At 48.8% G+C, this 12,467-nt stretch overlaps 7 protein-coding genes across 7 annotated transcripts; 3 read left to right on the top strand and 4 right to left on the bottom strand.

The window, feature by feature from the left end:
• Nucleotides 1–2: 2 nt before the first annotated feature.
• F9C07_2286919 (dihydroxy-acid dehydratase) lies at nucleotides 3–4,810 on the top strand. Its single transcript, XM_041287713.2, has 3 exons — nucleotides 3–1,628; nucleotides 1,683–1,894; nucleotides 1,949–4,810. The coding sequence occupies exons 1-3, from the start codon at nucleotides 1,148–1,150 to the stop codon at nucleotides 3,134–3,136; spliced, it is 1,881 nt and encodes a 626-aa protein (XP_041151716.2). The 5' UTR covers nucleotides 3–1,147; the 3' UTR covers nucleotides 3,137–4,810.
• Nucleotides 353–830, top strand: F9C07_2110266 (stress responsive A/B barrel domain protein; the record flags this gene model as incomplete). The annotated part of the gene is made up of 3 exons (XM_041295675.1): nucleotides 353–371; nucleotides 424–652; nucleotides 713–830. 3 exons carry the CDS (start codon nucleotides 353–355, stop codon nucleotides 828–830), a joined length of 366 nt encoding a protein of 121 aa, XP_041151715.1.
• Nucleotides 3,455–4,696, bottom strand: F9C07_12199 (putative paraoxonase; the record flags this gene model as incomplete). Its single annotated transcript, XM_041287727.1, has 1 exon — nucleotides 3,455–4,696. One exon carries the CDS (start codon nucleotides 4,694–4,696, stop codon nucleotides 3,455–3,457), a length of 1,242 nt encoding a protein of 413 aa, XP_041151717.1.
• A 98-nt stretch (nucleotides 4,811–4,908) lies between the features above and the next one.
• F9C07_2286918 (arylamine N-acetyltransferase 2) lies at nucleotides 4,909–6,525 on the bottom strand. The gene is made up of 2 exons (XM_041295692.2): nucleotides 6,086–6,525; nucleotides 4,909–6,032 (listed from the first exon to the last, which is right to left on the bottom strand). The coding sequence occupies exons 1-2, from the start codon at nucleotides 6,478–6,480 to the stop codon at nucleotides 5,471–5,473; spliced, it is 957 nt and encodes a 318-aa protein (XP_041151718.1). The 5' UTR covers nucleotides 6,481–6,525; the 3' UTR covers nucleotides 4,909–5,470.
• An 84-nt stretch (nucleotides 6,526–6,609) lies between these two features.
• Nucleotides 6,610–8,066, bottom strand: F9C07_2286917 (Alpha/Beta hydrolase protein). Its single transcript, XM_071510863.1, has 2 exons — nucleotides 7,810–8,066; nucleotides 6,610–7,724 (listed from the first exon to the last, which is right to left on the bottom strand). Exons 1-2 carry the CDS (start codon nucleotides 7,967–7,969, stop codon nucleotides 6,904–6,906), a joined length of 981 nt encoding a protein of 326 aa, XP_071367173.1. The 5' UTR covers nucleotides 7,970–8,066; the 3' UTR covers nucleotides 6,610–6,903.
• A 635-nt stretch (nucleotides 8,067–8,701) lies between these two features.
• Nucleotides 8,702–10,238, top strand: F9C07_1914211 (uncharacterized protein). The gene has a single exon (XM_041287714.2). It carries the CDS (start codon nucleotides 8,744–8,746, stop codon nucleotides 9,689–9,691), a length of 948 nt encoding a protein of 315 aa, XP_041151720.1. The 5' UTR covers nucleotides 8,702–8,743; the 3' UTR covers nucleotides 9,692–10,238.
• Nucleotides 10,239–12,147, bottom strand: F9C07_1914212 (uncharacterized protein). The gene has a single exon (XM_041287728.2). The coding sequence runs from the start codon at nucleotides 11,946–11,948 to the stop codon at nucleotides 10,785–10,787; it is 1,164 nt and encodes a 387-aa protein (XP_041151721.1). The 5' UTR covers nucleotides 11,949–12,147; the 3' UTR covers nucleotides 10,239–10,784.
• Nucleotides 12,148–12,467: the final 320 nt, after the last annotated feature.

Below are 12,467 nucleotides of genomic sequence, written 5' to 3'. Positions count from 1 at the left end.
ACCGATGATATATGAAGATATATAGTTTCTTTGTTCATACCGCCACTGCATATGCGGTTTGATAATGACACCCTCACCCTTATTAAGCTGACCAACCATACATAGCAGCGTAAAAGGTAAGGGCCCAGTGCAGTCAATGGCGGAGGCATCAATTCTATTCTATCTGAAGACACAAATTGTGAAAAGTGGGTCCGCGGAGCGCATCCGCTGGGATTAAATCAGAAGCGTCGGCCTGCATCCGAAGGGCATGTATGTTGAAGCATTTATAACCACTCGTATTGATAGCTAAACAGACCAAACTACTCGACTTTATCCCCCAATCCCAGAGAGAATACTCATCCGCTTTCACAAAATGACCCTCGTTCACATTGGTGAGTTGTGCTTCCTACTACCACGGCCATGTCCCTAACCTGCGTCACGCAGTCCTTTTCAAATTCCGCTCCAATGTCAGCGAGGAGCACAAGAAGACATTCGTCACCGAGTTGAAGCAGTTAAAACATCTATCGTGTGTGAAAGCTGGACGCCTCCTAGTTGGGGGTCCAAGCGTTACAGACCCCATTGAACGGAGCCAGGGGTTCCAGATCGCTCTGGTGAGCTATCATGAGAATCGGGAAGCGTTGGCGGAATATCAGGCGAGTGATGAGCACCATCGGTATGTATCTATCCAGGTTTAGATTGGAAATAGACATCCAGAAGCTGACATCATTCTCAGGGTGACCTCTACCTACATGTTTCCTTACAAGGAGGATTTGGTCCGGTTTGATTTTGAAGTTGATGAAGAGGATGAATATATGTGCCAGTTTCCTTTGGGTGATCTAGGAAAATATTGATTTGATCTAGTAGACTTGATCTAGCGTCGTTTGTTCTCTGTAATACGTTTAATGATACTCTTGGTATCAGACCACATAATGGCAGTAGCGTAGGTGAGGGGCTTGAAGAGAACGTAGACCACTTTCACTTTCTAGTCTTGGTGAATACGCTACCAAACTCTGTTACCCCCCATGTTGAAGGCATTGAGAATTGACTATTATCCACACTAAGGAGAACTAAGACCTTAGGAAGCCGTGGCTGGAGAATCGACAGAAAGTCGGATCACTTCCGCTGCGGGGAACATCCGATAGAACCGTCGGGCCGAGCACGTTATTAAATGCTGGATGATGCATTTCGAGATACACCAATTGTCAAGAAGAATTATCCCTTTACACAGCAGACTGCCATGGAAGCACACGACACAATGAATGAAGACTACAATCTTCAGCAGCCAGTGGTCTCCACGACTGGTTTGCGACAAGGACTGACCTCGTATGGAGATGCCCACTTTTCCCTCTTCTTGCGAAAAGTGTTTATCAAGGCCTTGGGGTACTCGGAAGATGCTCTTTCTCGTCCAATTATTGGCATCATCAATACTGGCTCTGGCTTCAATCCGTGTCATGGAAACACGCCGCAGCTAATCGAAGCAGCCAAGCGAGGTATTCATCTGAATGGTGGCATAGCCATTGATTTCCCCACCATCAGTCTGCACGAATCATTTTCGCATCCGACGAGCATGTTTCTGCGAAACTTAATGAGCATGGACACTGAGGAGATGATTCGCGCCCAACCCGTGGATGCGTGTATTATGATCGGAGGTAAGAATCTCGTGCCTAGCCCATTCAAATACGTTCCTGCTGATACATAGATAGGTTGTGATAAGACAGTTCCAGCCCAGATTATGGGAGGTATTTCGGCCAACAAGCCAGTGCTGCCTCTTCTGACTGGGCCTATGATGCCGGGAAGTCATAGAGGGCAGCGGATTGGTGCTTGTACCGATTGTAGAAACAATTGGGCATCATATCGTGCCGGAACCATTGACATGGAAGAGATTTCGGCGATCAATGAGGAGTTGGCACCAACGGTTCGTCTTCATGTAGTGAACATAGGTGTACGAAACTGACCTTTCCTGGAATAGATTGGCACCTGCGGTGTGATGGGCACTGCGAGTACTATGGCTTGCATCACGGCCGCGCTAGGCTTGATCCCCCTACAGGGAGCCTCTGCTCCTGCGGTGTCTGCGGCGAGGCTCCGCATCGCAGAACAAACAGGTGCCAATGCTGTTGCTGCGGCTGAAAGTCGACGGTCACCGCAGACAATTTTAACCTCTGATTCGTTCTACAATGCCGCAGTGGTACTCCAAGCCATCGGTGGTTCTACAAACGCCATGGTTCACCTGATGGCTATAATCAACCGCCATCCCGACATTAGTGGGTCAATAACTCTCCAAACGTTGGACGAGGTCGGCCGTAGAACTCCACTCCTTGTCGATCTGAAACCCAGCGGCGACAATTATATGACCGATTTTCACAATGCTGGTGGCATGCTGTGCCTTCTGCATCGTCTACGACCGCTCCTCCGCCTTTCAGCCAAAACGATCACGGGCGAAACCCTTGGTGAAGTTTTGGATCGCACCCCTTTCCGAGACTTTGAGTACTCTCGGAACATTATCCGTACATTGTCCAATCCTTTACATCCTTCGTCGTCCTTAGTGGTTGTTGAGGGCAACATCGCACCCCACGGGGCCGTGATCAAAGCATCCGCATCCAAGGATAAACGTCTTCTCCGCCATACAGGACCTGCGGTCGTTTTCGAGAATCCTCGTGATCTTTCATTACGCCTCGACAGTCCGGACCTTGACGTGACAGCCGACTCGGTACTGGTGCTGAAAGGCATTGGTCCAATTGGGAACCCTGGAATGCCTGAGGCGGGAATGATTCCCATTCCACGCAAGCTGGCTGCCCAAGGGGTAACAGATATGCTTCGAATCTCGGACGGCCGGATGTCAGGAACGGCAGGGGGGACGATTGTTCTACATGTCTCGCCCGAGTCCGCCGTTCCAGATTCGCCATTTGGTGTTATTGAGACTGGCGATATGATCGTGTGCGATGTTGAAAATCGCGTGATCCGCTTGGAGATCTCCGACGAAGAGCTACAGGAAAGGATTGCACAGCGCCGGCGGTTAACCGCTGAAGACAAGACTTCAACGTGGAATGAGAGGCAAACTAGGCGAGGATATCGGGGTCTCTACGAGCGGGAGGTCAACCAGGCACATGAAGGTGCGGATTTCAACTTTCTCACAGCAAAAGGGCCCAGTAGCCGATAGTGAATCTGGACTCATGCCTCCTATTCTGGCATCTATGATTATGCGTCCTTGGGACTGGCCTTGATTGAGCATAGTACGTAGATGGGATAAACTTTATATGTCCCCTAATTCTTCTTCTAATCTAGGGACTGTGGTAGACGCTGCTGATGCCCTGACCTCTAGCGGAACCTGTGCTTTTTTCACACTAAGATCTACCATGAAACAGACGATAATATAGGACTCTGGGCTCATATTACATCAGATTTCTGTCGGAGGAACGTGTTTCGGTCAATGATAGAATTACCAGCAATACACTGACTGAATCAGAAGTACTCCTCCCTACGCAACCCTTTCGCAAACGGCCATAAAGGTCGAGGTAATTCCCCCAATAAATAGCCGACCGGAGATAGGGTCATGTACCGCCGTTGTTGACGTTGGCAGGACCTTTGCTTCACTATCCTCGACTACCTTGACGACTTCATATGTGTCTTGACCACCCTCTTTTTTCCGGACCATGAGCACGGTTGACGGTGCCGAGGTACCATAAGGGTCATTGAATGCCTTCATCAACTGGATCGCATCTGGGAAAGCTGCTGCGAATATGTTCCCCTCCGGATCGATAGACAAGTTGTCGACGCCCATGGTGAGTGGAACTTCAGCGATTTGGACGAGCCGGTTATCGTCTGTGAGTATGTTCACTCCGATGGTACCTTTGGCAGAATGTCCAATGTAGATATGGCCCGATGAAGGGTCCCTGGTGATACCATTGGGTAAAGAGCAGTTGTCCTTGGTGGCAATGTGGCATTTCCCAGTGTCCGTATGGCAGTAGGCGATGCTGCCATCGCCGAAGAGAAAGTTCAGGTCTCGGAAAGTGCCGACTTTAGTGCTATGGTCATTGGTGACCAGGAAGTCTCCCTTCTCATCATCTACTATGACTAGATTGTTCGGCGCGATGACGGCATCGCTGGCAATTGTCTTGACGTACTCTAAATGGTCACTCTTGAGGTTATTGCCGAGGTCCAAATCGTAGACTTCGATAGTCGAATTCGCCCCCACTTTAATAGGGTCCAATCGTTCCCCCGTTCTCGCATCCAAGGGAGGCCGGTGGTTGATCAGCCAGAATCGCAGCCGGCGACCGTTGTCAATCCGTCTAACGTCGAACCCATGCAAGTGTAATTGTTGGCTGTTTGCTCCGTCACGGAAGCCCAGTGCATGTACCCCATACAGCCCGTCGGAGCCTGGTTGATCAATGTCTAGCACACTAATGTGGTCGGAGCTGCCGCTTGCTGCCAGCCCTGCCAGGTCGTACTTATTCCCAGCGGGGCTCCAAGCCTTGCGAGCGGCTGGATTGGAGCACGCTGCATAGAGCTTGCGAGTAATGGAATCGAGCCAGAGGTCCTCGCAGCTCTCCAATAGCGGGTGCTGAATGCGCTGGCAGCGATAGTCTGGAAAGTCTTCAAGAGGCTGGATTACCCGACCAATGCCGAACGTGAGAACGATCGCATCATGTAGGTAGATCTTGTAGAGCCCAATAATGATGGCTAAAGTGAGAACCACGAAGGCCCGAGCTGAACCAGCCATGGTCGGAAGCGATCCACGGTACTGATCAAGTAATGATCTTGAATGGAGTGAGTTGCCTCAAATAGGTTGGAGGGCTTGCCTTATAAGCTTCTGGAACAGCCCAGCCGGTTTAATCCCTCAGTCAACAGCTTACGTGATAGTGTTGTAGGTACTAATTTATTCTGGTGGAGGGTCCATTAATCCACCCTCGTATCTGTGCCAATGATTATTGGATTGAAATCTCCAACACCTCCACATCAATACACGATACAACCAATTAAACCATTCCGTCGGTGAAAACCAAATTCTAAAGGATTATCATCCCTGCAGCGGTTGGGAAGGCCCGCCTTGAAGAATAGCTCAAAAACTATATATTTGTTCTGATTATAAGAGACAGATATCGTAGACTTACGGTCACCTACTACGACTACACTTCCTGACAGTGACTCTTGTTCCGACCTCGGGTGGGATAGTATTAACATTAAAATGGATTCTACAGACTGCCGAACTGTCAAATAAATAGTGAACTAATAGTTGACGTACGTGGGCCGTTGAATTGGGAAAGTGGGAGATGTATATATAGATCGTGACTCGTGTTGACGGTGTGTATGGACTCAATTTGAAATATCGGTATGGTAAAGGTTCATGCATGTCTGCAGGTCAGCACCCTCGTACCCTGACAAAAGAGGGTACATAGTGTATTGCTTTATCAAGGAAATCGCATTGCAGTCCGGTATGTCTGGTTGGCACCACAATAGCTTCACAGTTTTCACACCCACGGGCTGGCTCTCTAGCTCAATCAAGACAAATCGAGAACCATTTCCGCAGAGCCTTCATTCTAGCTGCTTCTGTATCCAGTGTTTCTATGACTTTGGTCTTTCCCCCCGTATTCAGCTTCACCTCGTTGTTAACTAGCATGATCTTCCCTGCGATATGGACTTCGTCTGGTCCGTCTGGGATGTGAACAAAGGTCTCTTGATGCTGCAGAATCTCTCCTTCTTCACCGCTTCTGATGAACTTGACCGTAACGATCAAATCCCTCTTGAGAAATTCCCAGGCTGCAAATCGATTGATCACCTCAAAATCCTCCTGGAAAAACTCAAGATCGGGATAACAGTAGAACGAGTTCCATTCCTTGTCCACACCATTGCGGCACTGGTAAATCCAGTGGTTTTGCTTTCTCTGGGATTCTTTGGAGATGTTGTCGTACAGCAAGCGTGCTTCTTGAGTACCCAGGTTTTGGACTGATGCCCCAGAAACAAGTGGAATTGGCCTGGTTGGGCCATCCCCACCGAATCCAACATCGAGATGGTATCGGACTCCAGAAGGGAGACGGACGATATTGGCCATGTGGACCCTAACAATAGTCAATGAAAGAATTCAACAGGTTCACTGATTGCTAGCACCTACCATCCTCCATAATCACCCTGCGGTACTCCATTCACTCTGTCTCGATTTCTCGCCCCTACTGTGTACACATCGAAACCCAGGCCCCGGAGGATGTGGTGGAAAAATATGTTAACCTCCAGACAATAGCCCCCTCGTCCAGTGGGACCGGTTTCCTCAGCTCCCATCATTTTGGAATAGAGGGTCTCAGGATGGATGTCTGGTTGACGGGTAGCGGAGTAGTAGACGGATAAATTTTCAAATGGAACCCGTGTGATTTGACATCGGAATAGGACGGTGAGCGCTGCTTCATCTTTAGGGAAGAGGTGAGGAGTTTCTACGTAGGCATGGTACTTGGCTGGGAGGGAGAGGTACGATAGGTATTTTGTTATCTGAAGCGCTGAGTAGGCGGAGCTCATTTTAAAAGCAATTGATAGTGTACAAGTCTAGAAAATGGTTGTATCAAAGTACTTAGGGTTTATGCTGCTTATTTTTGGGTTTTTTATACGTAGTCGGAGTGTGTGAGTCACTCTGCGGAATGTCGAAGGGCGCTAACGAATACAACAATTAGCACTTGCTCAGACTTCCTATCGTTATATATTTCTGTTTTTTCGATCGATGTCTGTGTTCTATACTTCTGTATGCGTGATGTCGCATTAGAATTAGAATTTTCTTATTTACACATGTTCATGTGATCGCGCGAGACCTCCATCACCAGGAAGTGCAGCTGAGATCACAGCTAAGTAGCGCACCTGACCTCGCATACAGGACTTGCAGGCTATATTGATCGACTATCTACGAGGTACGGCACAAGAACACGTGAATGCGAGGCATACAACTTATCAGACAGCATTGAACACCTCCGTAACAAACTCCAGAGCTCTGCCATAAGCCTCCACTGACCCCTTGGCGGGACGCGGCGGTATCCCAGAACTAAAATCTACCAAGCCGTGTGGTCCATTCTCCACAAGCAGTAGTTCTGTCTTGACCCCAAGCTTCTTTAACTGTTCATAATGATGCTTGCTCTCCTGGTCAGGAACGACTTCATCGGCTGTTCCATGCACAAACACCGAAGGGGGATAGTTTTCGGTGACAAACAACTGCAGGAATGCCGGTTTCAGGTCCTCTGGGATTGCTGCAGCTCTTTCTGCATAGTCCAGTTTATTCAGCTTCGCCCCCAAGCCAGGCCTACCAAGGGAACCGTCGAGGAACGTGCCGTCCAGCTCCCACCGAACAGTAAGAGCGAAGCGGTTGGACATAATGCCACTCTCCGGCGTATCATCGCTCACAACCGTCTTGTCCGCAAGTAGGTTAGGGACCTCGTTGAGATCAACGAGCTTGGCGATGGAGGTCGGCGGCCGGCCGGTGGTCCAGTGATCCAAAAGCCAGTCGCCCGCGCTTCCATAGCCTGTTAGAAGAACTGCTGGCTTTGGAGTGGCGTACACACATGCTGCACGGGCGGAATAGGCGCCGGCGGAGAAGCCGGTGACTGCTATCCGACTAGTGTCCAGTGAGGTGGACCCTGGGAGCGCCTTTTGGAAGCCTTCGCCTGCGAGAAATTTGAAAAGAGCTTTTGCATCCTCGATTTGATCGAGCGCGGTGCATGGGTGACATAGTCGGTAATCGGCTGAAATGAAGATGTAGCCTTTTTCTTGGCAGTGGTCTGTCGCGTTTCATCTTAGTCTTGCGAAGTTCTTCCTGTCGCATGCAGATCAACTCACCGTATAACCAGTGTTAGAAACCTATACTCCGCCGCGAACCGGCTGTCATTCCACCGCCATGATAATAGATCACCGCTGGCAGACATCCCTCCTGTTTAGAGGGCAAGTAATAGTCTAGCTTAATGTCATGTCCGTCTACAGTTGAGTAGACTAATGTCTTGCCTCCAGCAGGGATACTTGGCAGCATGATTGACTAAGGATGGGGTTGATATTGTTGTGGGATCAAATGTGTTATGCGCACAGCCAGAGGTACTTGGATGCGAACCAGTTGATATAACAAGACTGGATCAATGCTATTTATTCTTAGACTTCTAAGAGGGGTAACCTAATCCGGCAGAAGTTATCGCCGCCGGTTGCTGATCTCGGAGATCATCATCAACCGAGACCGAAGGTGTAGCAATCCGTATATATCTTCCGACGTGTGAAACCACGCGCTGTGATTATTAGCCTTGCGATTTGCTCTATCTAGAGAGCTAAAGGACTAATACCTCACGTCAATACAATATTGTCACAATATTCACGTATGTAGGCAAATACAGCCTGGATTGTCTATCAACTCTTATTGGACATTGGACAGAGTAGGACCCACATATTTGCACTTCGGACTTGCGAATAAGACAGATCTCTAACATTTGATTGGGGAATGTCTCATCTGTAGTTGGGCCTGGTGTCTGTTCAACGCCTAGTCCTGGCTAGCATACGTTCTAGGTATGGGTCTTGAACAGACGGTTGTGGTGTTGGACCTCTGCTTAGATACCTTTCTGTATGGGATTGACTTTTAATCGACCTAGTAAACGCATAGATTAGCTAGGACTTACTATAACACGTGGTTTTGTATGACGCTTTAGCACAGCCTCCCAACAAGGCTGAGTGAGTCACCCAACCTATAAGAACACCCTCATCTGTCATTATATGGACCACCACACCATAAGAAAAGTCTCAAAAAATATATTCGTACACAATGGACATACTAAAAGACTTCCTTCAAGCTCCTCCCCCTCCAAACGCGACCATCAAGAAGCTTGACTTCACCAAAACCACCCCTCCCATCCCCGCATACAAGAACCATTTCGCCGCCATAATCGACAACGCCCTCACCCCAGCCGAATGTAACCAGCTCCTGCACCTCGCTGAACAATCCATAGCACCCCAGAATAAAAGCGATCCAGACCCAGGAAACACCCCCTGGGACCGCGCCCTGCTGAACGTCGGCAACGGCAAACAAGTCAAAGCAACCGGCTTTCGCAACTGCGGACGTATTATATATGACTCCCCAGATATTGCAGATAGATTACTTAATCGACTACTACCATTCCTACGCGAGTGCGATATTGTGCAGATATCTGGCCAGCCCCTGGTGACGGGGGCAGGTCCTGCGACTCGTGGTGAGACGTTTAAGCTGACACGGTTGAATGAGAAACTACGGTTTTTGAAATATACAGGCGGGGAGTATTTCAGAGCGCATACTGATGGGTGTTATGTTACCCCGGATGAGCGAGAGAGATCACTGTTCACAGTACATTTGTATTTGAATGGCGAGGGAGAGCAGGATGAGGGTGAGCTCCGGAGGGCGATCGCGAGACGGGAACGAGTCGATGCTCGGGTTAGTGAGGATAATTCTGGTTGGGGAGTGGTATTCGGAGACGGAGACGGGGATGCAAATGAGGATATCAGATCGGAGGAAAAAGAGGAGAACATTGAGGGTGCAAGAGAACAAACGCTGCTCGGCGGTGCGACCTCATTCAGGCTCGAGTCTTACGCTGGGGAGCGGGTGGTGAGAGTGTTTCCGAAGGCAGGCTCGGCGCTAGTCTTTCAGCAGAGAGGGTTGTGCCACGCTGGGGATGATGTGTTTCGGGGAGTGAAGTATACCATGCGGTCCGATATGATGTATGAGAAGGTCGAGCGCTGAAGTCTAGGAAATATGGGGTATCTTAATGTAAAAACTCTGGCCCCCCAGAAAGGACGTGACCTGTTACTCAAGCAGTTCCTACTCTTCAGCTCCTTCTACTAGGTGCATGTATAGTCTTGCTTGGTAGGCTATGAGACCCGAAGGGTGTAGCTACAAGTCGACAATTAACGCTGGACTTTACTTGGAGGGGATGACCAGTACATTTGGACTTAAGTAAACGCATTTCCCTTTTGCCTTGCTTAGAATAACGTCTGTTTTACATCCTAGACTGCGGTTGTCAAGACAAGCGTGACTTAGGGCTTTAGGTATCATCTGCCGTACCCTATCAGATAGCACGGTCATTCATACCGGAGTACAAAATGCGACTGTTCACATAGCTAACAACATAAGCTAGATCTTTCATAGACTGTTCCTGGGGAATCACAAAAGTCGCCCCTTTTCTTTTCGCGTCCTGGCTCACGTACCGCGGTTCTAAGAAACTGAGTATATACCATAGGCTCAGAATGACAGATTTGGCAGGACCCTTTGTTCAAGCTCAGGTACGGGGAGTATATTACTATTTACACAGACTACTATGGCAAAGTAGAGGAAGCAGTACCAGTGTTCTATAATAAGCATACTGCTAAGGTCGATGATGGGAGGCCTTACGGCAACCAGCTCGTATACTCCACTGTTACGAAATTTTGAGTAGTATCTGTCGCTCGGAACCACAGAAGCATCATTACATTATACATGGCCTCGGCCTTTTTCACTGGGTGTCAGCATAAGCTCACGTCGGTTTCACAATTGAGGCTGAACGATCTACGAGTACCGTTGCCAAACGGTTGTCGTTTACGTCCGGGCACTGTTGGCTTGTAAGACGAAAACCTTTTGCGTCATGGCCCGTGAGCGACATCAATTCCAATACATGCCAGGACGTTTATCTCCTGCGCCCTTTACTAGGTTCTGAGTGGCTTAAGTCATGTTTTCAATTTCGCTGGATAACAATGGTGCCAGAATAATATACATCAACAAAAAAAAAAAAAAACATGCAAAAACAAATGGATGAGAGTTATGGTAGGGGAAACCATCTAAACTCAATTTTTTGCATCTGCTAAATGTCATTTCCTTGCTCAAGCGATTCTAGTACCTCTTTTTTGGTTGTTTGTAATGAGTCAATGTAAGTCCCCAGGATCAGCTCGTCAGGCTGATGGGCCATGCTTTGAGCATGCCGGGTCAGAATGTCCAGAATCAATCCGATCTTCTCAAGCTCAGACGAAAGGACCTGGACAATAATTTTTGAACGCAATTCATTATCCAGAAGGTATCGACCAATAGCCATCGGCGTATCGTATCTAGACAGGTTAATGCCCAAGGGCGACTCCTCTCTCGGTGTATCATGCTGTTGGGTCAGGAGTGCTTGGTAGGATTCCAAAACTTGCTGGATGATAAGAACCAGCAACAGAGCGACGCGTATTTCCTGGGCACAGGGGCAAGCCAAGATGTCCTTTACTGTGTCCATTGCCGTACGACCGTCATCGAGTGTCGCATCTAAGGATTGTGTATGACTTCGCGGGGGAGTTCTCGATCGCACGCAGGATGTCCGTGGGTCACGTACACTCTTCAAGACTGCGGCTGCGCGTGTGATGCAGTCTCCAGCATCCCCGATAGCGGTACTATGCTCTGCCATGATCCTGTCCCACGAAGGATTGTACTGTAAGACGGATGGGGATTCTCCCTCCAGCTCATTCGTTCGTAATTGTGCCACGTGTGGTATATCAGGGAGAGATATGTCAGCTGACTCAGGGCTGCAAAGGATTGGTGCCATCGTTCCATCGAGACTTGGGTAAGATTCAATGTGAGTTTGAGATCGTATAGTTGACTCAGGAACTGGGGAAGGCAGGGTATGAAACATGCTGAAGGGTGTCGCATAACCAGAAGGGTCATATGGCGACATGGCGTCGTCCGCTGCGCTCAGGGCTTGAGTATCTCGGTGGATTCTCCGCCTTGGTGAGTGTTGCGCTATCGTCTGCTGCTTTCTCCGAGTGCCTTGTGTGGTAGCGCTAGTAGGCCTTACTGCCGAAGGTGCACAATGGTGCCAGGCCTTACCAATGCGACGGGATTCACTATAGTTGCAGTCAATCCCGCTCTTGATGCACCGTACGCACTGTGGCTGGCCGCGGTCGCATTTGACCTTCGACAGGGCACAGAAATCACAGCTTGCCCTTAGCTTGACAGGCTTTCCCGATCGCTGGTTTAGTGTACTTCCGGTACTCATTGTCAAATAATAGTTAACTGGGTTGTCTTGGGCGATTTTTGAACATGTAGGACTGATTTCAATATCAAGGTCGACAATCCCATTTAAACATAAACACTTGAAGTATAAGTAGAGACAGGCGAGTAAGAGGGTAACATGAGTACGATCAACTAATTAATGGATTCTATTTAATGTGTCCCAGCTGAATAACTTCACCCTTCCCGTCACGAGGTGATTATTGGTCCGGATGTAAGTCAAGGTACAGGGCTGAACCATCCATGGATTGTTCAAGGGTCCCAATCCTGTGGCAACCATGGAATTCCTTCCCTCGCCAGTACGTTTGGAGATTGTACCTAGTCTCAGTCCAAAAATACCCTTCTTGCATGCTTCATCTATCCGTGGAAGGTGAATAGCTTCAGGCACGCCTCTCATAGGTGTACAAGGCAGTGTTCCTGCAGTATTATCTTCTATGTCCCCTGACAAGGCTGGTGGCAAATCGTTGTTGTCCTTGGATTGACATGATATCCAATATGTCCTTAG

Source organism: Aspergillus flavus, chromosome 8, assembly GCF_009017415.1.
Source record: "Aspergillus flavus chromosome 8, complete sequence".
In the NCBI taxonomy this organism is placed as follows: Eukaryota; Fungi; Ascomycota; class Eurotiomycetes; order Eurotiales; family Aspergillaceae; genus Aspergillus; species Aspergillus flavus.
Note: the sequence above shows the minus strand (reverse complement) of the source record. Positions and strands in the feature narration are given on the sequence as shown.